This window comes from Eurosta solidaginis, chromosome 5, assembly GCF_040869045.1.
Source record: "Eurosta solidaginis isolate ZX-2024a chromosome 5, ASM4086904v1, whole genome shotgun sequence".
NCBI classification, from domain to species: domain Eukaryota; kingdom Metazoa; phylum Arthropoda; class Insecta; order Diptera; family Tephritidae; genus Eurosta; species Eurosta solidaginis.
The window spans coordinates 196,943,480-196,969,623 of NC_090323.1; the positions used below are offsets into that span (position 1 = coordinate 196,943,480).

The following is a 26,144-nucleotide window of genomic DNA, read 5'->3' on the forward strand; positions in this document are numbered from 1 at the left end:
GATCATAAGTTCAATTGACCTTATGTCCGTTAACGTTATGTCACCCCACCATCACATTGTTGCATTGTCATCGAGCCTTGATACGTGTGCAAAGTTTCAATCAAACTTATGGCCATTCAAAGTGGTATAAGGCCAATTGACCCTATGGACGTTGACCTTATGTCAGCACACCATCACATTAATGCATTGTCATCGAGCCTTGATACGTGTGCAAAGTTTCAATCAAACTTATGGCCATTCAAAGTGGTAATAAGGCCAATTGACTTTATGGCCGTTGACCTTATGTCACCACACCACCACATTGTTGCATTGTCATTGAGCCTTGATACGTATGCAAAGTTTCAAATTAATCAGACTTCTAGTAAAATTAAGCTCAAAAATTCCGTTACATATGTACATACATAGATAGATACAGGCCAAGCTAATAAGGGCGTGTTAAAAATAAAATTAAATTAATGATTAAAACTGAATTTTCAATATTCTTTGTAAACTATGCTAAGATTAATTTTGAACGTATCGTATTTTCGTCGATAGTTCAAGGGCGGCGGTGTTGAGTTCATAATTGCAATATGTACATATAATGTTATATTTTAGTTCATAAAGGGTTAATGCGCAAGCATAGCAATCATATGTTTGACATTTGCTTTATATCTTTTTTCGTTGTCATTATTACTTCTAGCTACTTATCCGTGCAACTACCGCCAACAAAAATTCAGTGCTCTAAACTATTTTATAAATACAAATAAAATACTATTACTTAATACAATTAAATGAACATCATTTGAGTCCCGCATTCATTTATTTGATTGGATACCACTGGTAAGCCGCTTCCTGCATACAGTCCACCAAATCAGGTAAACTGCATCAACAAAGCCGTTAATAAACCCAATGTTACATACAAAATACAAATTCTTAGTTCATTATTCCTTTATTGAGTGCCTAATGGAGTAAAATATTTAAACGGTTTTTTTTGGCATAATTTATATGTACATTAGTGGATTGTGTGATTAAAAAATAAGTACAAACTTCTAGATTTCAGGAAATAGGCACAAAAAATATTTGGTTGTTTTCAACAGAAAATTTCCATGCAATTTGTTTACATATTTGCACAGTTTAATTGTGCTATTGAATTGAGAAATGTGTCATGTGATATAATGTTTGTATTCTTAATGAATAAACACAGAAAAGTAAAATAGGTACACTAATTAGTTTTATCTGTTTCCAGCTGCTAATTTGTCTATTTTATACCGCCACAAAACGAGAGTTGGAAGCGACGAACCAAGTTTCGAACAGCAACATTCATCTAAGTTAAGTGGGCTGACATAATCAAGATCCTGTGTTAAGTGTTAATGAGACGTTACTTGATTTTGGACTTGAACGTCTCTTCATCCTTCCCATATTCGTTAAATTTAGTGTTTTCCATAGCGATTTCAAACAGAGGGTTAATGAAATAATTAACCAAGTTTTCTACATTAAAGCCGTTAATAAGCCCAATGGTACATACAAAATACAAATTCTTAGTTAGGTTAGGTTAAGAGGACGTGCGTGGGCGATACCCACACTCCACTTGGAGACATTTTTGTCCATTTTGAGTGCCCTCAGTAAGTACAGGGTGACGGCAAATTCGTTTAGCCACATTACCTCCTAGCGGTCCTCAACGAACCACTTGCTTTCCCTAATGAACCCAAAAAGAAGTGACACGTCCACCTTCCAAACCTCTGCCAGGCTTTCGAAGAAGCGTGAGCCCAGAAATCTGAGCATTCGTCTTTGAAGCGCCTGGCATCGGCAGAGAAAGTGGTAGATCGCCTCTTCTTTCTCCTCATCCTGGCAGCTTCTGCAGAGGGAGCTTGTTGGTATTCGCCACCGCGGAACATTGGTGCGATAGCACAATGACCTGTGATGACAACCGTAAGTACCCTCACCGCAGATTTATTCAGTTTGAGAAGGAAGCTGGTGCCCTTCCTATCCAAGCATGGCCATAAAGACCTTGAGACTTCGCAGTCAACTCTATTAGTCCATAGCAAGTCCGTTGCCCTGTTCTCATATTCGTAAATTCGCCCTAGGAGACAACTCAGCGGCGGTCGGACGGAGCTGTCCACCTCATTTATTTTTAAGTCGGAACCTTTCCTAGCCATCTCATCTGCGAGTTCATTCCCTTCAATGCCGCTGTGCCCAGGGACCCAGCAAAAGGAGACATTGAGATGACTTATAGAAGCCGAAGAGGCCCTACACTTCCGCATGATGTCCAAATTTATCATGTTGGACTCTAATGCCTTTAAGGCGGCTTGGCTGTCAACAAAGATTGTTACATCGGTGTTTAATCCGTTTAATTGCCCCTTCGTCATATCTTCCAGAATCGTCGCGTGTCCGTGCTTAGCTGTTTTCCACATGTTGGATTCCCTTAGTCGTAGAAGTCCTCTAGCGGCTAATCCCTGCACGAAGACTTGTAGTGGCGTCAAATAAAAGATGACATTTAGCGCTACCTGAGGTGCGCTGCTCATGGCGCCTGACATTCCCATGCAAACCAGCCTTTGTACATTCCCGATCCTCTGCTGATTACTCTTTTTGTCTAGCGCCTTCCACCAGACTGGAGCTCCATATGGTAGTATCGATCGAATGACTGTGCTGTACATGCCAAGAATGATATGTGGTGCCAGTCCACCACATATCATCCGTTCCGCCCAAAAGCCCTTTTGCAGCGGTAGTATGCTGTTAGAGCTTTCTTTGATCTCAACTCAACGTTCCTTGGAATCGAGTATAATTCCAAGATATTTCGCTTCCGAAGATAGGTTTAAGGTTGTGCCGTTTAGCTTCGGTAAGTTAAAGGAGGGTATCTTTTTCTTTGTCCTGAATAGGACAAGTTCGGTTTTTGGTTGGGTTTATCCCCAACCCATTTTGCCCTGTCCATCGCGAAATGTCGCAAAGTGCCGATTCCATGAGTTCGCTGATGGTTGGCAAAATTTTTCCTGTGATCAGAATCATTAGGGCATCGGCGTATGCAACTACCTTTCTTCCTTTTCTCCTACAGATTTCAAGAATTTCGTTGACCACGAGTATCCAGAGAAGAAGCGATAGCACCCAGCCTTGGAAGGTCCCTCTGGTGGTCATTTTGCAAATAGAACCAGTCCCTAAATTCGCGTTGACAACTCTACTCCTAAGCATAGAATCGATCCATGCAACTATAGAGCTTTGGGTTCCATATCGTGTAAGAGCCTTGCAGATGGCCTCCGTCTGCACGTTACTGAAAGCGCCCTCAGTGGCGTGGAAAGCTGCCAATGCGTATTCGTTGCAGCTTAGTGAGTCCTCGATGTCACTGACTGCGTCATGAAGGGCACTTTCAACTGATTTGCCTTTTCGGTGTGCATGCTGTGCTGCATATATCTACCAGAGATTGGCATTGTTTCTAATGTGTAGATCGACAAGTCCCTCCAGTGTTTTAAGGATAAAGGCGAAGAGGCTTATTGGTCTATAGTCTTTGGCTTCCGAGAGTTAAGTTGCTTTGGGAATGAAAACCACCCGTAAATTTCTCCAGGCTTCGGGTAAATAACCATCTTGTAGGCATTTTGAGAAAATGCCGTGTAGATGTGGTATCAGTTCGTCACAAACGGCTTGTAACATAGCCGGTATCACACCATCCGGTCCGCCCGATTTGTAGGGCTCGAATGATTTTATAGACAATGATATTTTATCCCGGTCAGCGATGTCCGTGGCGTCGGATTCCGGAGGGTATGCGCGGTTTTCTGGCATCGTCGTGCCTGTCGTATCCGTGCATCCAGGAAAGTGTGTCTCCCTCAAGGCCTCTAGAGCTTCCTGACTGGAGACGGTCTATGAGCCATCAGAGACTTCCTTATGCTACTAGGGGCTGAACTAGATCCTGATAGTATTTTGCGAAGTCTTGATGCCTCATTTGTCGTCGCCAAGTTCTCACAGTATTGCTCCCATGATATCCTTTCTGCCTTCTTGATGCAGCTTTTGTATTTGTTAAAGCTACATCTATAGGCATCACAGTCCTCTTTCAGCCGGCTATGTTTGGCTTTGTTGAAGAGTTTTCTTGTTGTTGACCTGAGTTGGCTTTGCTCTGTGTTCCACCACGTAGGTCTAGATCTTACCCTTGGTCTAGTAAGGGGACAACAGAGTTCGAAAGTGCTTGTCAATATCGTTGTCAGTCGGCTTACCGCTCTGTCTATATTGTTATCTTTCCGTCTGACTTTCGTTTCCGTGGATGCCAGTTTGTGAGATACTACTTCAGAATATTTGTTCCAGTCTGTTTTTATTGGATTTCTATATGGCCGGGGAACTTCCACTTCCACTTCAAGATCGATGTTGAAGAGTATCCTACTGTGGTCCGAGAAGGAGAATGTGTCTGAGATTCTGCAGTCATCGATTCTTACAGTGGGAGAGTCTGTGGCCAGGGTGATATCTACGACTTCCTCTCTAATTCTATTCATAAACGTTGGCTGGTTGCCTCTGTTGCATACAATTAGGTTAGTAGTAAGTAAGTAGTTAAAAATGGACTCACCTCTTGCGTTTGTGTCGCAGCTCCCGCATAGCTCATGATGTCCGTTAGCGACGCAGCCGTGACAAGGCCGGTTCTATGGGTTTTTTTTTTTTGTAAAGTTCGCGGACAGGTGTAGGTGGTGGCGTGTTCCCCTCGTACGGGAAGTATGTGGACGATAGCAGCAGCTTGCGCCCCTGCTTTTGTTCGCATGCTACAGTGACGAGGTCTTGCTTCCTTCTACCTAGCGCACGATCACCAAGGCTCACTACCACCGGAGAATTTCAGTAATTTCGTGAGAGCAGCAAATCCACGAAATTACTTCATCCTACTTGGAGGCGATACTAATGCCCACCATGACCAGTGGGGCAGTGATACAAATGACCGAGGTGAGTCTTTATTTAACCATCTTTTAGGCACTAATCTAAGTATATGTAATAGGGGAAATGACCCCACCTTCATTAAGAGGAACCGCGAAGAGGTCCTTGACATAACCCTGGTCACAGATTCTTTCAGTGACCTCATCGTTTCATGGAGAGTTCTAAAGGAGCACTCCTTTTCTGACCATAGATATACAAGCTTTTCTATATCACAGGTGCACATTAGTCCTAAGTACATACAAAATATTAGAAGAACGAACTGGGCCTACTAAAAGAAGATAATAGGTAAAAAGCTATCTGAAGAGGTGCGAGCCCCAGAGAGCGAGGAGGAGCTGGACGTGCTTGTAAATAATTTCAGTGAAAAATGTAGGAATGCTTTAGATAGGGCTTGCCCGACTAAAAAGGTTATGGAAACTCACAAACCACCATGGTGGTCGTCCGATCTTGATAAGCTTAGGAAGTCATGTAGGACGGCCTTTAATAAAGCCAAGCATGACGGACACGAATCCTCATGGGCTGCTTATAAAACGAAAATAAATATATATAAAAAAGCAATCCGAAATGAAAAGCGATCCTCCTGGAGAGATTTCTGCGGCAGGATTGAATCCACATCCGCGGCCTCCCGCTTTAGGAACGTGCTATCGAAATCTCCAACTCAGCTAAATTGCGTCCAAAAGCCGGATGGGCACTGGACGGACTCCAGCGCTGAAACCATAAACTTGCTTATGGATACACACTTTCCAGCAAGCGCGGGCGTGTCTTCAAATATTGTTAGCGGAGGGTCACCTAATGATTAGCTAATAAGCGAAATCACAGATGATAAAAGGATTGATTGGGCTTTACAGACCTTCAAGCCCTATAAATCGCCGGGCCGGATGCAAATTTTCCGGCTCAGCTACAGTATACTGCCGAACTTATAATGTCTTGGATAAAAGGGATGTTTATAGGTTGTCTTAGGCTCAATTACGTACCAGCATCATGGAGAGAAGTCAACGTGGTCTTTATCCCCAAGACAGGGAAATTGTCCCACTCTAAACGAAATGATTATAGGCCTATAAGCGTATCTTCTTTTCTGCTAAATGCACTCGAAAGACTCCTAGAGGACTACATCAGGAGGATGATTGAGCCATCGCTTCTTTCGCAAGCTCAACATGCCTACACTAAGGGTAGGTCAACTGACACGGCCTTGCACTCACTGGTATCCGTTATCGAAAGGTCACTTGATATCAAGGAATACACACTGGTGGCATATCTAGATATAACGGGTGCCTTCAACAACGTTCTGCCTGAGGTCATCACCTCGGCGCTGGCCGATCGGGGGGTGCCTGGTGGAGTTTATATACAATCTGCTTACGCGTAGGCAGATTAAAACGGAGCTAGGTGGATGCGTGATCAGCAGCCCGGTCGGCAGAAGTACTCCGCAGGGCGGCGTTATCTCTCCGCCATTTTGAGTGGTTACCGTCAACCAACTACTACGCCTCATGGAGGCAGAAGGTCACCAAGTGATCGCGTATGCAGATGACATCTGCGTCACCATGCGGGGGAAATTTCCGCAAACTCTTTGCAACCTAATGGAAGGGGTACTATCCAAAATTTCGCACTGGGCCACAGCCAAAGGTTTGGGAGTCAACCCGGATAAAACCGAGCTTGTCCTCTTCACGAGGAGGTACAAAGTACTAAATTTTACACCACCTTCCAAACCTCTGCCAGGCTGTCGAAGAAGCGTGAGCCCAGAAATCTGAGCATTCGTCTTTGAAGCGCCTGGCATCGGCAGAGAAAGTGTTAGATCGCCTCTTCTTTCTCCTCATCCTGACAGCTTCTGCAGAGGGAGCTTGTTGGTATTCGCCACCGCGGAACATTGGTGCGATAGCAAAATGACCTATGATGACAACCGTAAGTACCCTCACCGCAGATTTATTGAGTTTGGGAAGGAAGCTGGTGCCCTTCCTATCCAAGCATGGCCATAAGGACCTTGAGACTTCGCAGTCAACCCTATTGGTCCATAGCAAGTCCGTTGCCCTGTTCTCATATTCGTCGATTCTCCCTAGGAGACAACTCAGCGGCGGTCAGACGGAGCTGTCCACCCCATTTATTTCTAAGTCGGAACCTTTCCTAGCCATCTCATCCGCGAGTTCATTCCCTTCAATGCCGTTGTGCTCAGGGACCGCCCAAAGGGAGACATTGAGATGACTTATAGAAGCCGAAGAGGCTCTACACCTCCGCATGATGTCCGAATTCATCATTTTGGACTCTAATGCCCTTAAGGCGGCTTGGCTGTCAACAAAGATTGTTACATCGGTGTTTAATCCGTTTAATTGCACCTTTGTCATATCGTCCAGAAACGTCGCGTGTCCGTGCTTAACTGTTTTCCACATGTTGGATTCTCTTAGTCGTAGAAGTCCTCTAGCGTCTAATCTCTGCACGAAGACTTGTAGTGGCGTCAAATACAAGATGACATTTAGCGCTTCCTGAGGTGCGCTGCTCACGGCGCCTGACATTCCCATGCAAGAAAGCCTTTGTACATTCCCGATCCTCTGCTGATTACTCTTTTTGTCTAGCGCCTTCCACCAGACTGGAGCTCCATATGGTAGTATCGATCGAATGACTGTGCTGTACATGCCATGAATGATATGTGGTGCCAGTCCCCAGTTCCGCCCAAAAGCCCTTTTGCAGGCGTAGCATGCTGATAGAGCTTTCTTTGATTTCATCTCAACGTTCGAGTATAATTCCAAGATATTTCGCTTCCGAAGATAGGTTTAACGTTGTGCCGTTTAGCCTCGGTAAATTAAAGAAGGGTATCTTTTCTTTGTCGTGAACAGGACAAGTTCGGTTTTTGGTTGGGTTTACCCCCAGCCAAGTTTGACCTGCCCATCGCGAATTGTCGCAAAGTGCCGATTCCATGAGTTCGCTTATGGTTGGCAAAAATTTTCTTGTGATCAGAATCACTAAGGCATCGGCGTATGCAACTACCATCCTTCCTTTTCTCCTACAGATTTCAAGAATTTCGTTGACCACCTGTATTCAGAGACCCCCGCCATGGGGGGTCCCTCTGGTGGTCATTTTGCCAATAGAACCAGTCCCTAAATTCGCGTTGACAACTATACTCCTAAGCATAGAATCGATCCGTGCAACTATAGAGCTTTGGGTTCCATATCGTGTAAGAGCCTTGCAAATGGCCTCCGTCTGCACGTTACTGAAAGCGCCCTCAATGTCGTGGAAAGCTGCCAATGCGTATTCGTTGCGGATGAGTGAGTTCTCGATGGCACTGACTGCCTCATGAAGGGCACTTTCAACTGATTTGCCTTTTTGGTATGCATGCTGTGCTGCATATATATACCAGAGATTGGCATTGCTTCTAATGTGTATACAGACAGTGTTTTAAGGATAAGGGAGGAGAGGCTTATTGGTCTATAGTCTTTGGCTTCCGAGTGGTTAAGTTGCTTTGGGAATGAAAACCACCCGTACATTTCTCCAGGCTTCGGGTAAATAACCATCTTGTAGGCATCTTGAGAAGATGCCGTGTAGATATGGTATCAGTTCGTCACAAACGGCTTGTAACATAGCCGGTATCACACCATCCGGTCCGGCCGATTTGTAGGGTTCGAACGATTTTATAGCTAATGATATTTTATCCCGGTCAGCGATGTCCGTGGCGTCGGTTTCCGGAGGGTATGCGCGGTTTTCTGTCATCGTCGTGCCTGTCGTATCCGTGCATCCAGGAAAGTGTGTCTTCATCAAGACGTCTAGAGTTTCCTGACTGGAGACGGTCCATGAGCCTTCAGACTTCCTTATGCTACTAGGGGCTGAACTAGATCCTGACAGTATTTTGCGAAGTCTTGATGCCTCATTTATCTCGCCAAGTTCTCACAGTATTGCTCCCTAGATATCCTTTCTGCCTTCTTGATGCAGCTTTTGTATTTGTTAAAGCTACATCTGTAGGCATCCCAGTCCTCTTCCAGACGGCTATGTTTGGCTTTGTTGAAGAGTTTTCTTGTTGTTGACCTGAGTTGGCTTAGCTTTGTGTTCCACCACGTAGGTCTAGGTCTTACCCGTGGTGTAGTAAGGAGACAACAGAGTTCAAAAGTGCTTGTCAATATCGTTGTCAGTCGGTTTATCACTCTGCCTATATAGTTAGCTCCCCGTCTGACTTTCAATTCCGTGGATGCCAGTTTGTGAGATACTACTTCAGAATATTTGTTCCAGTCTGTTTTTCTTGGATTTCTATATGGCCGGGGAACTTCCACTTCAAGATTGATGTTGAAGAGTATCCTACTGTGGTCCGAGAAGGAGCATGTGTCTGAGATTCTGCAGTCATCGATTCTTACAGTGGGAGAGTCTGTGGCCAGGGTGATATCTATGACTTCCTCTCTAATTCTATTCCTAAACGTTGGCTGGTTGCCTTTGTTGCATACAATTAGGTTAGTAGTAAGTAGTCAAAAATGGACTCACCTCTTGCGTTTATGTCGCAGCTCCCCCATAGCTCATGATGTCCGTTAGCGTCGCAGCCGTTACAAGGCCGGTTCTATGCGTGTCAGTGGTGGCGTGTCCCCCTCGTACGGGAAGTATGTTGACCATAGCAGCAGCATGCGCCCTGCTTTTGTTCGCATACTACAGTGACAAGGTCTCCGTTGCAGTGCTGTGTAGAGATAAATAGAATAGTATTTTTCTTAGCTACAATGCATGCCCTAATTTTACCCTCCTGTGGTGCAAGTAGACGGTAGCCGTCTAGCCCTAATCCGCAAACCCTGCCGCTTACCAGCCAGGGTTCTTGGATTAGAGCTATGTCCATTCCGTTTTCTGCAATGTATTTCGTTAGGTCGAGCGAGGCGGAAGCTGAGTGGTGCAAATTAATCTGCACCACCGCGAACTTCTCCCTTTGTGGCATCTGGCCTGTCAACAGGCACAAAGACCTTAAGAGAACCCAGCCCAAACCTAACGACCCCTTTGAGCCTCTTTATGGCTTGCAGCGACGTTTGATCGATTGCGATCGGTAGGTAGCTGCCCGCCCTTGTCTTGAAAGGGGTCATCGAGACCACCTGCCATTGGTCTGCCTTCAGCTCTTTATTCTGCTTGCCCAGTAGTTTCAGTATGGTCTCCGTTGCCATTACTGGAGGTGGCATCCATACTGAGACCACCGGACGAAGCGGTAAACTGCCAAAGAGCGCCCAAGCTGTGGACTGTCTTTGTTAAGAAATCCATAGATTTCTTGTTGCAGCAGCCGATGACCTTAACGCCCTTCTGCGAGCCTGCGCCGTCGAAGGATATCTCATCGCTTTCAACCTCGAGCATCCTCTACATTACCTTTCCTTCTACAAGCAGCCACCTTTCCGGCGTTATCTTCCCGTCAGGGTTGATTTTGTCGATGATGGCCACTTGTAGACCTGAGGGGCAGGCGAAGGTAGTGTGAGGTTTCCGCTTTTTCGATTACTTTTCAGGTCCCTCATCGGATCTGATCATCTTCCGGCCTTGTCCGCCCATCGATCCGGACGAGGACGATTGATTAGCGTCCTTGCCCTGATCATTTGATGCTTCCTGGCCGTCAGCTTTAGCAGCGTTAGTTGCTTTGTACTTTGCTACTAACTTTCTGTGTTTCTTAATAAGAGTGAAGGTAGTAAGAAGAGTTTTTGTAGCCCATCAGAACTTTATGCTCCCTTTTTACCTTCTCCGACTCTGACCTTTGTCCTCCGCGGTTCCTGACATCTGGGCTTGGTCCTTCAGCAGAACGCTTTTAGCCTCGGAGTTTATTTCATCGTCGTCGCTCACCAGTGATGATTGTTCTTCCTCGGTGGCGCTGACGATGGTTAGACTCCTCAACCGAGACCTAACGCATCCCTCAGCACCAGATTCAGATCCTAGTTTTGCTGTGCTCCACATCGGACTGGGATAGAGCTCTTGTTATTCTCTTAGTTAACTCATTATTCCTTTATTGAGTGCCTAATGGAGTCAAAAATCTAGACGGTTTTTTTTTGAATTAATTATACATTAGTGGATTGTGTGATTAAAAAATAAGTAGAAACTTCTAGATTTCAGGAAATAGGCACAAAAAATATTTGGTTGTTTTCAAAAGAAAATTTCCATGCAATTTGTTTATATATGTGCACAGTTTAATTGTGCTATTGAATTGAGAAATATCATGTGATATAATGTTTGTATTTTTAATGAATAAACACCCCTCACTAGGGTACGCACCTTGCCGTTGGTGTGAGGGCTGAGCCGAACTCCATAGCGCCCGACTAGGAGCCGGAGCTTTTTAGGACTGGCATCTACACCGTTGCACCTCATAGAAGGGCGGCGGGGTGCCGGTGACCAAGAATTGCGAACCCCCTAATCCAGGGTGTTATGCGGACCGTGCCTATTGGACGAATATCAGCCAAGGGATAAATGGGGGGGGGGGGGGGAGTCGCGTGGTGAAATGGTGTGAAGATGATAGTGATGAAATCGGAGGATAAAATGCGACTTCTGCAGAATCAGAATCCGAACATACCGACACAGGATTGGAAGGTACTTACTGTATCTCGAACTACGGAGGAAGGTCAGTTCTACAACTTCTAAATAAACAAGGAGGCTGAGGATATATTGTACATTTAGCTAGGAAAAATTTCCTTTGGTACAGGCAAAATTTATATGCGACTCAGGAAAAGAAGTCCCGAGGATAAAAGTCGTAACACGCTAGAAGTGCGCGAAGTCGAAAAGGACCTCAAAAGCCCAAGAGAAAAAGGAAAGGTGGAGGTAGCCGACGTAACAACGAATATGCTAGAAGAGGACGAACAGCCAAATGGTGCTGCGAGTCGCACAGAGGTACAATGGGCACATCAGTTGCGTGAGGCTGAAGGGGGCCTCTAATACTCTTAACCCAAAGGGCAAGGAGAGGACGAGGACATCACGACGAAGGTGCTGGATGGGGACAAACAGCCCAACGGTGCTGCGATTCCTACAGATAAACCTCCAACACAGTAAAGTGGTGTCGAGCGAACTCCTCCTAACCTTTGAGGAGGGTTCGCTTGACGTGGCGCTGATCCAGGAGCCGTGGCTCTCATCGGCAGGAAAGTTTTCTGGACTTCGCGCGTGTGGACTTGACGTTTACTACACGCAAACGGAAGGACGGGTGTGAGCTGTATTAATGGTAAGGAAACAGCTGCATTCATATATGCTGCCTAATTATACTACTGAGGACATCGTAGTAGTGGCCGTTGAGCAGAAGAATAAGCAGGCATTTATACTGGCATCCTGCTACATGGCCCATGCTGCGGAGGTTCCACCGATGGAGTGCAAGAGGCTAGTACGGGACGAGAGCGCAAAGGGTGGTTGGTCATAGGCGCGGATGGATATGCGCACCACAATGCGTGGGGAGAAGCAGATACGAACGAGAGAGGCGAATCTCTATTTTGTTACATCCTGCAAGAGGAAGTGTCCCTACATCTATTGGCCCAACATCCAGCAATGTCCTGGATATTACATTGCACTCCGAACGTGATATATCAAGGTATATTTGGATGGTTCTTGATAGACAATCCTTCTCCGACCATGCGTATATCAGCTTCAGCATCCCCCGAAAGAGGGTAGATAAGGGAGGAACCTTTAGAAACCCTAGGCCAACGGACGAAATTCCATAAACAGGTAGAAGCGAACTGGGACAACCCAAAAAAGTTGCCAATGTGGAGGAACTGGAGGAGCCTAATGAATTCCTAACAAAGGCGCTTGTGACTGCGTATAACAAAGCTTGCCCTCTAAGAGGATTAAGAGGAAAAGCAAAGCCGCCATGGTGGAGCAATGAGCTGATTCTTCTAAGAAGATAGGCAAAAGAAATGTTTAAGCTGGCAAAGATCGCGGAAAGCGAAGCTTGTCCGGACGAGTACGGGGATCTACTGAGGATGTACAAGCGTGAAATTTCCAGGGCGAAGATAATTTCATGGAAAAGTTTCTGTATGGACATAGAGTTCTCCAGCGAACCGGTACGGTTGAGAAAAGTCCTAGCAAGGGGAGACATAGTCAAGGCCCCGAAATCAGAGGACAAGGGGCACGCTGCAGAGAGGGGAGCTATCACCTCTGCTGCGGACGCTGGTCATCAACCAACTGCTCAGGCGATTCGATGAGGGACCCGTAAAACTTACGGCTTACGCAGGTGGCGATGGAATTGGCATAAGTGGAAAGTGCCTTCCAACGATTAGCTCTTTGATGGATCGGGCGCTTCGGGATATTCATACCTGGGCATCAAATTTCAGGTTGAGAGTCAACGCGGAGAAAACGGATATGGTCTTGTTTACAAAGAGGTACAAGGTCACAAATTGGACCAGGCCTAAGTTAGGATTGGTGACACTACAGGAGAATCCTTGTACAAAATATCTAGGAATCATCATAGACCGTAAGCTATGATGGAAGCTAAACGTGGAGGAGAGGGTGAAGAAGGCTTCAACGGCACTTTATGCATGTAAAAGAATACCTGGGTGTACGTGGTGCTTATGGCCCTCTCTTTCTCATTGCGTTTTTACAGTGATTTTAAGCCCTATTCTATACTACGGAGTTCTTGTCTGGTGGAAAGCCACACAAAAAACAACCTTCCTCAAAAAATTAGAGGGGGTATGCAGACTACAAATTTTTAGCATTTCGGGAGCCGTGAAAATAACCCCGACGGCTGCACTGTATGACATTCTGCACATTCCACATGTAGACCTGGTAGCAAAGAACATAGCGTTAGCAACTGCAACCAGGCTCGGTGCATCGGGATAGCTTGAGCGACGACCATATGGCCATAGTAGTATAGCGCCATCAATCACAAGACGAACAGACTACCTGATTCTCTTCGAGGGCGATGTTAAGGCCACAATAGAGGTGGACGGTTGGCGCAAGGGTGCTCAAATGGCGAACGAGGCGATACATGTGTACACAGATGGTTCCAAAGTGGAAATATTAGCTGTAACTAAAGTAGTAGAAACCCTGGAAAGGGAATAGCTTAAGCTGCAACCGTGTTAACTTTTGTTTTGACTGTCAAGCAGCAATTAAGGCAATAATCACGCATAGCACAGCATCTAAAAGCGTATCAGAGTATAAGCTGTCCCTAGAGAGAATCGGGATAGGCAAAAGCATACATTTATATTGGGTCCCAGGGCATACGGGAATAAATGGGAATAAAAAAGCGGATGAACTAGCTAAATAGGGCGCATCCATTGAAGCTTGCTCCGTAGATATCCCAATTAGACAGGGCGAGACTAAGCTAACGCGAGAGGTGCACATAATCGACCAAGCAGGAAAAGCGTGGGTTCAAGCGCGGGGCTGTAAAGTGTCGAAGATCTTCTGTAAGTCTTACAACCTTAGACTAACAAAGTTGCTTCTATCATTAAAAAGAGAGGAGTTTATACTCATGACTTGTATTCTGGTCGGACACTGCCGTCTGGCGTCACATGCCTTTAAATTAGGCTTGGTCAGTGATAGCAGATGTAGTAAGTGCAGGTTGGAGGAGGAAACGATCGAGCACGTTCTGTGATCGTGCCCTGCACTTGCCAGGCTAAGACTACAGGTATTAGGGGTGATACAGCTGTCAGATCTAGAATCAGCAAGTGACTTAATTCCTAGTATTTGCCAAGAGGACGGAGTTATTTTATAACATAGGTCCTGGTTTGGATAGTGTTTTTCAGTTTGTTCGTTAAAACAAACTTCTGGTAACACTATGGATTTATTCAGTCTATGTGAGGTCCTCATGGATCGGCCAGTTCAACCTAACCTAACCTTATGAATAAACACAGAAATGTACAAAAGATACACTAATTAGTTTTATCTGTTTCCAACTGCTAATTTGTCTATTTTATACTGCCACAAAACCAGAGTTGGGAGCAGCGCACCTAGTTTTGAGCAGCAACATTGACATAATCAAGACCCCCTGTTATGTGCTAGTGAGACGTTAATTGGTTGTGGACTTAAACGTCTCTTCAGCCTTTCCATATTCGTAAAACTTAGTGATTTGCAATGCAATTTCACACAGAGGGTTAATGAAATAATTAGCCAAGTTCTTAGTTAACTCATTATTCCTTTATTGAGTTCCCAATGGAGTCAAATAATTAGACCGTTTTGTTTGGCATTATTTATATCTATGTACATTAGTGGATTTTGTGAATAAAAAATAAGTAGAAACTTCTAGATTTCACGAAATGGGCACAAAAAATATTTGGCTGTTTTCAAAAGAAAATTTCCATGCGATTTGTTTATATATTCGCACAGTTTAATTTTGGTATTGAATTGAGAAAGGCCATGTGATATAATGTTTGCATTTTTAATGAATAAACACAGAAAAGTGCAATAGGTACACTAATTAGTTTTATCTGTTTCCAAGCTGCTTGCCATCTGGCGTATGAGAGCAACTGCCGGTAATGAAGCGAAAATATTAGCAATAGTGCCAGATCAGATTTCTTTTTGTGCTCACAATCGCTACTTTTAGCAAATTATTTAAATGAAATATAGCTAAACAAAAGCACTAAGATCAAAATTCCCCAAGGCTCGCTAGTAGCCTGAATATCCGTCTTTACGACCAAAATTTTATTTTTAAATTTGGATTCCAAATAAGAGTAGAAAAGGACAGTTAGAAATAATATATATGATATTAGGTTATATTAAGATTAAGATGAGCACATTATATGAATGTAACTCAGCGAGAACATGAGACGTATGCAACGACTTCCTTTGCTATGCCGCAGCTTTCTCCATCACACGAACATGCCAGAAAGAATTTTATGAATTCCTTTCATAGACTATATAGCTTTCATAACAGCCTAAGATAAACCAGCTTAGTCGCAGTGTAAATAGGGGGCTTAATGGCTGATGTGTTCAGATGGCGACAATAAAAAGTAGATCTTTACTTTAATGAAATGCGAATCCCCATTATGGTGACGAATAATTAGAAACACACCTATTTATTTGGGAAAACTTCAGGGACCCTTAAAAGGAATCAACTAATATTAAACAAATAAGGTCGACAGCCATGTTTGGAAAAGCTTCTCGCACCTGCTGTAGTCTCTAAGCTTCTATTTGCTCTTGTTTGATGTTAAAATATTGGCGGCTGCAATGAAATACGCAGCATCTTATAATCATTATCTCGTCTGCCGTCTTCTCGCTGACGAAAAAAAGAATTTCCGACCTGCAGTAGGTAAAGATATTGCTATTGCTGTCCCTCACCAGCGAGAAACATCGACTCGATTTGTGCATAAGAACAGAGCACTAGTATGGAGCGACTACACGGAGAGATCGTGTTTACGTTACATTCTCCCTAAAATTATAAAGGTCGGAGCCTAACTGCCTATATTGTATGGCTAATGTACGACATATCTTATTAGATTGCGAACGCTACGCATACCAATAAATAGGGGCAGTATAGATACAGAAACCTACGGCTGTCCTGCCTATTTACGTAAGATTAGTCTTAAAGATTACAATTTACAGTGCGCAGTAATGTGAAGCATGGGTTCAGGTGTTGAAAAGTGCCTCCAACATTGCAAAGTCGCACACGCGGAGTGCCCCAGTACCAGAACATTTAATACCGAGGCTTCTGCTTCCATAAAGCCAGGCAAAAAATAAATAAGCACGTTTTTTATTAAACACTAACCAATTAGACTTAAACATATCGCTTGGATAACGTTTTTTTAATTGAAAAAAACTTTATCCTAAACTTTTGCTGTTAATTTGCCCGGGAGTTGAACCCAGGTGGTATTGTAGTGGAGCACGCTACCGCTAAACCATGGCGACTGCCATGCAAATATATAAGTTGAGCTAGCATAAGCGTGTTAAAAACATGTAATTTCTGAAGAAACCAACAATACTTCAATGAAGAAAAAACCATTTACGGAATAAAAATAAAACAACGAACATTTCAAAGTACCTGCAAAGTAACTGTCAGTTACTGCGACAAAAAAAAAAACAAATCAACTCACTGTTGCAGTCAACTTTAGTTAAATTTCATAGAAATTTACACCATTAGTAATTACCTCTCTATGCATAAACATTTACATGAAAAATAACGCCAACACCAGTTTCCTCAAGGGTATTTGTCAAAATATAATTCATAATCAAACAGAACAAGTAAGGAACGCTAAGTTCGGATGTAACCGAACATTACATACTCAGGTGAGAGCTTTGGAGACAAAATAAGGGAAAATAACCATGTAGGAAAATGACCCTGGAATGTGTTTGTATGACATTGGTATCAAATGGTAGGTATTACAGAGTATTTTTGAAGGGAGTGGGCCATAGGTCTATAGATGGACGCCTTTTCGAGATATCGCCATAAAGGTGGACTAGGGCTGACTCTAGAAAGCGTTTGTACGATATGGGTATCAAATGAAAGGTATTAATGAGGGTTTTAAAAGGGAGTGGCCCTTAGTTTTATGTGCGAAGGCGTTTTCGAGATATCGACCAAAATGTGGACGAGGGTGACCCAGAACATCGTCTGTCGGGTACCGCTAATTTATTTATATATTTCATACCACGAACAGTATTCCTGCCATGATTCCAAGGGCTTTTGATTTCGCCCTGCAGAACTTTTTCATTTTCTTCTACTTAATATGGTAGGTGTCACACCCATTTTACAAAGTTTTTTCCAAAGTTATATTTTTTTTCGTTAAAAACCAATCCAATCGCCATGTTTCATCCCTTTCTTCGTATTTGGTATAGCATTATGGCAATTTTATCATTTATCGAAATTTTCGATGCTGAGGTCATAGTCGGATTTAGCAAATTTTTGATATCAAGATAAAGTGAGTTCAGATAAGTACGTGAACTAAGTTTTGTAAAGATATATCAATTTTTGTTGAAGTTATTGTCTTAACGGGCTAGCGGAAGGACAGACGGCCGACTGTATATAAAAACTGCGCGTGGCTTCAACCGATTTCGCCCATTTTCACAGAAAACCGTTACCGGCATAGAAGCCGGATTGGTAAATTTTTGTTCGACTTATGGCATTAAAAGTATTCTAGACAAATTAATCGAAGTCAAGCCCATTTTGAAATTTTCTTTAATTTTTGTATTTTGTTGCACCATATCATTACTAGGGTTGAATGCTGACATAATTTCCTTATACATACATATACTGTAATAATATTAAATTTTTTGTTAAATTTGACATAAAAATTTTTTATTTTTTTTTAAATTGGGCTTGTTTGGCATCCACCGTGGTATGATGGTAGCGTGCTCCGCCTACCACACCGTATGCCCTGGGTTCGCACCCCGGGCAAAGCAACATCAAAATTTTAGAAATAAGGTTTTTAAATTAGAAGATGATTTTTCTAAGCGGGGTCGCCCCTCGGCAGTGTTTGGCAAGCGCTCCGGGTGTATTTCTGCCATGAAAAGCTCTCATTGAGTCGGCATAAAACATGTAGGACCCGTCCGGCAAATTTGTAGGGAAAATCAAGAGCAGCACGTCGCAAATTGGAAGAGACGCTCGGCCTTAGATCTCCTCGGAGGTTATCGCGCTTTACATTTATTTATTTATTTGTTCGGCATCCGATTTTACTAATTTTTATTTAGCACACATATAGTAATAGGGGTAACGTTCCTGCCAAATTCCATCATGATATCTTCAACGACTGCCCAATTACAGCTTCCAAAACTTTTAAATTACCTTCTTTTAAAAGTGGACGGTGTCACGGCCACTGTCCAAAATTTTACTAATTTTCTATTCTGCGGCATAAGGTCAACCCATCTACCATGTTTCATCGCTTTGGTAATGATTTATCGCACTTTTTCAGTTTTTCGAAATTTTCGATATCGAAAAAGTGGGCGTGGTTATAGTCCGATTTCGTTCATTTTAAATAGCGATCTGAGATGAGTGCCCTGGAACTTGCATACCAAATTTCATTAAGACACCTCAAAATTTACTCAAGTTATCGTGTTTACGGACGGACGGACGGACGGACGGACGGACGGACTTGGCTAAATGACTTTCTTTTTTCGCCCAGATCTTTTGATATATATACATATCTATCTCGATTAGTTTATGCCGTTACGGGGTACCGTTATGCGAACAAAGTTAATATACTCTGTCAGCTCTGCACAGCTGAGTATAAAAATATAGGCGGTCATACTTCAGTTTACACATTTAACTTGCAACAAAACCAAATTATTGGTATGCAAATATGTACAATGTACTTACAGATTATGATACACACACTTACATGTCATTACAACTACACATGTTTTTATATATTCGCATGTTTGGCCATATGACGTCTCAGTACACGCAGTTAGTTTATAATATGATTTTGCTTGACATTGTTGCATATCTGTAGGCGCATATTTAATCAACATCGACTAATAATGAAAAATGTATATTTCATTTTTTAATTTATAAAAACTTAATTTAAATATATATATGATATTATATCAATGTTTACTGTCATTATGAAAGTGTCTAAAAATGTTACAAAAAATTGGTTACAACGTCAAGAGTTACGTTTGCAACATATTAAATTATGGCAGCGTAGCCGCAAAGTAAGCAGCAGCGAGTAATGCGGCAGTTACCCACCGACGTGTGCCGTACGTACGGACGTTTGTCGTACGAAGCACGTTTGACCGAACTCTCAAGCCCGTAGGAATCAATGTGTGCGTCTGTGTACATATACATAACATATTTGTGTGTGTATTGTTTAGAGCAAAGCCCTGTTGCCATTGACCAGTTTGCATGTATGCTTATGGAAACATCAACTTTTTCCAATTTAATTTTTGATATTGTAAAAGGCCGGAATACATATTAAATAAGTATAAATAGATTACATATTTATAATCAGCACTTTTACATAATTATTTCGAATTATTTTCACAATTTTTCAAACTTTAATTAGGTGTTTTTTGCATAAAATTGCAAACGGTCAAAAATTAGCGCACAAAAGTTTACTAGGCAACTCTGTCTAGTGAGAGAGCGATCAGCTGACACGTTCTTACGGAAAAAATCAAAATTGTTTTGATTTCTACGTTCCGGGCTACGTACGTACGGGCGTTGCACGTCGGTGAGTTTTCGTTTACATTGCACACTCATAAGATAGGTCGTGTCAGCTGACACGTTTTTTCTACGTACGTTCGTGAGTAACCACGGCTTTAGTAATGATATTTTTAATGTGATTTACATAGGGTGATTCAAAATTGCGTGTCAATTTAGCGCTCACTTATTGCATAATTTTTTTTGAGTTGCACACATTTTTTTTCGTGAAATTGGTGCTCAAGGCTCTCATGTCAGCTAATTGTAACTCAAAATAAATCCGTTGATTGCGTGCTGTTTTTTTGATACAGTTAAACATTAAGATAAAGCGCGCTTGAAAGGTGTTGCCTTCCAATTTTTAAAGCTAAATATATTTTTGCTAACTAAGAAAAGGACCCCAACTAAAAATAAAAATAAATGTAAGGCGCGATAACCTTTCGAAGAGATTTCAGGCCGAGCTTCTCTTCCTATTAGCGTCGTGCTGCTTTAAAATTTTCCTACATATTGTTGTTCCTACCCACTTGTTTTATGCCGACTCCGAACGGCATCTGCTAGGCAGATGTTTTTTCACTGAGAGCTTTTCTTGGCAGAAATACACGCGGAGTGCTTGCGAAGCATTGACGAGGGACAACATCGCTTAGCAACATTTTTCATGTAATTGAAAAAAAAAAAACTTGTTTCTAAAATTTTGAAGTTGCTTTGTCCGGGGCGTGAACCCTAGGATCTTCGGTGTGGTAAACATAGCACGCTACCATCACAACACGGCGGCCGCCAAAGGACCCTAAAAGGCACCCGAAAAGCTAGCATATGTAAACTGAGAGTTCAGAAACGTGTTCTAGTAACCATCATCGTGTAAAATTTTGTAATATTTCTCTAATATAACTAAAAATTTAGATTTTTTGACATATCACTAATATGCTTACTTATGTATTTATGTTTCTCTCACCAGAATCGGAAAGCTCGGAAAAATTTTAGTAATACCCCTTGATTGATGGAAAGGCTCCAATCAGTGTTTGAAATTTGCTACTCCGCCAGCTCTGAAAACAAACAGAGCGAAGAGCAGAGCCATATATAAAAAAGTGATATCGTTTCGCTCTTCTACGAGCTTCGTCGCGTTTTGGAGCGGAGCGAATAACAGAATGAAAATTTTGAATGATATGCTTTTTGTAGTGTACCAAAAGCATAAGCCAAGTATATTTCTCTTTGATGAGATACATTACAAATGAAAATCTAAATGTAGTCTTTTATAATGTCAATCCTCTTTGTTACTTCCTTTATAGATTTTTGAGTTATTAACAGTAAAAGTTGACAGTAACTGTGCCGTTTACGTGTCATCATCCGAACAGCTTCGAATATTTGAAAATAGTTTCGAATTTAACTAATCAAAGATTTTTAGAATGATAGTGTAACGAATTTAGCGAAATCCTGGTTATTATACACATTCTGCTAAAGTTCGGATCTCTGAATTGTCAAATAAATAACTCCAATATTCAGTGTTGCAAAATGGTCTTTATTTGGACTACTTGGAGTAGTACAACTATACTTCAATAACACGTACTTCACAAAAGCGTGTTTAAATTAAACTTAGTACTGATTTCACAGCTTGCGCTGCTTTTATACTCTCGGTTTGCTCGTTCACCCATTTCTCCTAAGGTCTAGTCATTTCGCGTAAATGTGTTCGAGAACATTTGTATCTCATGCTGGGTTACCAGCTATATACATATATATTTGTAGTTTATGCTTTTCTTATAGCCATATGAGTGTGTATGTGTGAGTAACTACTTCGGCTGATGACTACATGTGTGTGTAATATATCTCTGCATTGCCTTATGTACTAGTGTCGCTGCTTGCTGTGTTTTATTGTTGCGATTATTTACTAACAGCATAGTGATATCAACATTCGCCACAATACATTTTTTTGTTTAATTTTATCGACCTATTTAAAACTTAGGGCCAGATTATGTACGTCGCCGTGATACTTGGCATCTTATTTACTCACATTCACAGACATCACATATTACGCCAACAACTTCAAAAAAACATTTAGGTTTACTCTCACTCACTAAAGTAAATTAATGCTCCAATTTGATAGGAATTTTGGTACATACGTTACGTTGTATATAATTTGCGCCTCAATGCCCAAAAAATGTCTCAGTAAAATTGTAAAAACCTTATTTCTGAGACTAACTGAAGTGTACGACGATTGAAACAGCTGAACATATTGTTCAGTGAAACCCAAACTTACACCCCTTTGTTTGTTCAATATGAAAATTTACAAATGCAATTTTATCAGTTTATTAATACAGTTTTTCATTATTTCAAATATTATGCAGTCTAATTGATATGAGAATGAGAAACGGTACGCCGGCAATATTGACAAAGCGCAAAAGGCATTTAAGGATGTTACAAAGTAAGTTAAGTATATTGATTAGATAAATATCTATGTATGTTTTAGATACACATAGGTTTAGAGCTTACGATTACTTCTCGAACACAAGCGAGATTTTCGGGACCCGAGAAATCGAGAACTCGACTTCTAGCGAGATTATTATGTCTCGAAGTACTCGTAAATCTCGCGAGCTTCTCGACATTCTTATGTAGTCGCTGTATTGACAATATTTATACACTTGGTTTTTTCTACTTGTGACTTTTTTGTTGATTATATTGCTTCAATGACATTTAACTCAAAAAAAATTTATTATACATATAATTTTGTTCGCAATATTTTATTTTTTCAACGAGACATCAAGAACACGGCTTCTCGCGAGATTCTCGAATCTCGAATTACTCGTAAGGCTTGTGAGATTCTCGAATCTTAATTCAATAGCTGCATTGGCAATATTCTATACATTTCGGGGGTTTTATACTCAGTAGAGCAGAGTTCACAGAGGATATTAAGTTTGATTGGATAACGGTTGGTTGTACAGGTATAATGGGATCGAGATAGATATAGACTTCCATATATCAAAATGATCAATATCGAAAAAAAAAAATTCGATTGAGCCATGTCCGTCCGTCCGTTCACACGATAACTTGAGTAAATTTTGGAGTATCTTGATGAAATTTGGTATATAGATTCCTGAGCACTCATCTCAGATCGCTATTTAAAATGAATGATATCGGACTATAACCACGTCCACTTTTTCGATATCGAAAATTTCGAAAAACCGAAAAAGTGCAATAATTCATTACCAAGGACAGATAAACCAATGAAACTTGGTAGGTGTGTTGAACTTATGACGCAGAATAGAAAATTAGTAAAATTTTAGGCAATGGGCGTGGCACCGCCCACTTTTAAAAGAAGGTAATTTAACATTTTTTCAAGCTGTAATTTGGCAGTCGTTGAAGATATCATGATGAAAGTTGGCAGGAACGTTACTCCTATTACTATATGTACGCTTAATAAAAATTAGCAAAATCGGAGAAGGACCACGCCCACTTTTAAAAACAAATTTTTTTAAAGTAAAATTTTAACAAAAAATTTAATATTTTTACAGTATACTAGCAGACCCGGTAGACGTATTTCTGCCCTAAATTTGGCCTATCTGCATACATTTAAATAAGCTTTTTCCGTCTAACTCTGCCCTACCACTCTACACTTTTTCCTAATCCTTTTATTTGCTCCTACCTCCGTCTTTTTCGCTTCATCTCCATCTTCATCTCATTCTATCTTTTCTCTTCTCTCAAGTTTTTCTCCTTCTTCTTCATCTCTTATTGCTAATCCCAGAGGGTAGTATGTATTTTATTCAAGTCCCATTCCGAGTCTCAGTCCCAGTCCCAGTCCGAGTCTCAGTCCCAGTCCTAGTCCTAATCCTAGTCCCAGGCCGTCTCTGGTACACTTCGCGGAGAACAGCATCGTAAATAATAATATGGGCAAATCTATAAACGAAATTTCAGGCAAATCAAATAGGACGTATGTAAATAGGTACATATGTTAATAGGTAGGTAGGAATTATTAATTCTTGTTTTTATTTCGGCTTCTCATGTATATTTATCAGTTTTGCCAGGTTGATGCGACTAAATCGAATATCACAATGCATTTTAGAGCTCTCAGCAACAGCTTTCATTTGATATCCATAATACACACACATTCTAGGGGTATCCCGTATATGTATTATAGCACACATCAACAGCTTCAATTTGATACCCATAATATAAAAACATATTCCAGGTGTATCTGGGTACACGTTTTGGGCTATATCCCGAGACCCTAGCCTCCCAGTTGTATGAAAATTATTCTGTACTATAACACGCATCAACAGCTTTCATTTGATATCCATATTGTATAAACACATTCTAGGGGTACCCGGGTCTACGTTTTGGGCTATATCTCGAGACCCTAGCCTCCCAGTTGTATGGAAATTATTCTGTACTATAACACGCATCAACAGCTTTCATTTGATATCCATATTGTATAAACACATTCTAGGGGTACCCGGGTCCACGTTTTGGGCCATATCTCGAGACCCTAGCCTCCCAGTTGTATGAAAATTATTCTGTACTATAACACGCATCAACAGCTTTCATTTGATATCCATATTGTATAAACACATTCTAGGGGTACTCGGGTCCACCTTTTGGGCCATATCTCGAGACCCTAGCCTCCCAGTTGTATGAAAATTATTTTGTACTATAACACGCATCAACAGCTTTCATTTGATATCCATATTGTATAAACACATTCTAGGGGTACCCGGGTCTACGTTTTGGGCTATATCTCGAGACCCTAGCCTCCCAGTTGTATAAAAATTATCCTGTACTATAGCACTCATCACCAGCTTTCATTTGATATCCATATTGTATAAACACATTCTAGGGGTACCCAGCTCCACGTTTTGGGCTATATCTCGAGACCCTAGCCTCCCAGTTGTATGAAAATTATCCTGTACTATAGCACTCATCAACAGCTTTCATTTGATATCCATATTGTATAAACACATTCTAGGGGTACTCGGGCCCACGTTTTGGCTTATATCTCGAGACCCTAGCCTCCCAGTTGTATGAAAATTATCGTGTACTATAGCACTCATCAACAGTTTTCATTTGATATCCATATTGTATAAATACATTCTAGGGGTACCCGGGTCCACGTTTTGGGCTATATCTCGAGACCCTAGCCTCCCAGTTGTATGGAAATTATCGTGTACTATAGCACTCATCAGCAGCTTTCATTTGACATCCATATTGTATAAACACATTCCAGGGGTACCCGGGCCCACGTATTGGGCTATATCTCGAGACCCTAGCCTCCCAGTTGTATGAAAATTATCGTGTACTATAGCACTCATCAGCAGCTTGCATTTGATATCCATATTGTATAAACACATTCTAGGGGTACCCGGGTCCACGTTTTGGGCTATATCTCGAGACCCTAGCCTCCTAGTCGTATGAAAATTATCGTGTACTATAGCACTCATCAGCAGCTTGCATTTGATATCCATATTGTATAAACACATTCTAGGGGTACCCGGGTCCACGTTTTGGGCTATATCTCGAGACCCTAGCCTCCCGGTTGTATGAAAATTATCGTGTACTATAGCACTCATCAGCAGCTTGCATTTGATATCCATATTGTATAAACACATACTAGGGGTACCCGGGTCCACGTTTTGGGCTATATCTCGAGACCCTAGCCTCCCAGTTGTATGAAAATTATCCTGTACTATAGCACTCATCAACAGCTTTCATTTGATATCCATATTGTATAAACACATTCTAGGGGTACCCGGGTCCACGTTATGGGCTATATATATCGAGACCCTAGCCTCCCAGTTGTATGAAAATTATCCTGTACTATAGCACTCATCAACAGCTTTCATTAGATATCCATATTGTATAAACACATTCTAGGGGTATCCGGGTCCACATTTTGGCCTATATCTCGAGACCCTAGTCACCCAGGGGGTATGAAAATTACCCTCTGCTAAAACACTCATTAACAGCTTTCATTTGATGTCCATAATCTATACACACATTCTAGGGATACCCAGGTCCACCTTTTGGCTATATCTCGAGAACCGAGTCACCCAGGGGTATGAAAATTACCCTCTACTAAAGCACTCATCAACAGCTTTCATTTGATATCCATATTCTATAAACACACTCTAGGGGTACCCGGGTCCACGTTTTGGCCTATATCTCGAGGCCCTAGTCACCCAGGGGTATGAAAATTACCCTCTACTAAACCACTCATCAACAGCTTTCATTTGATATCCATATTCTATAAACACACTCTAGAGGTACCCGGGTCCACGTTTTGGCCTATATATCGAGACCGTAGTAACCCAGGGGTATGAAAATTTCCCTCTACTAAAGC

General features: G+C 41.9%; 1 protein-coding gene across 12 annotated transcripts in view; it reads left to right on the plus strand.

The window, feature by feature from the left end:
* Nucleotides 1–26,144, plus strand: part of Gr64e (Gustatory receptor 64e) — a 176,231-nt gene that overhangs the window by 40,196 nt on the left and 109,891 nt on the right. For 6 of the 12 annotated variants that reach the window (XM_067787304.1, XM_067787301.1, XM_067787299.1 and 3 more), the window contains 2 exons: nt 680–854; nt 22,162–22,238. Coding sequence is in view for 4 of the 12 variants with exons in the window: in XM_067787305.1 (XP_067643406.1) it covers nt 22,172–22,238 (67 nt within the window). In the remaining 8 variants the exon portion in view is untranslated. The remainder of the gene's footprint in view (nt 1–679; nt 855–22,161; nt 22,239–26,144) is intronic. The other 6 variants (XM_067787306.1, XM_067787311.1, XM_067787308.1 and 3 more) reach the window with 1 other exon arrangement.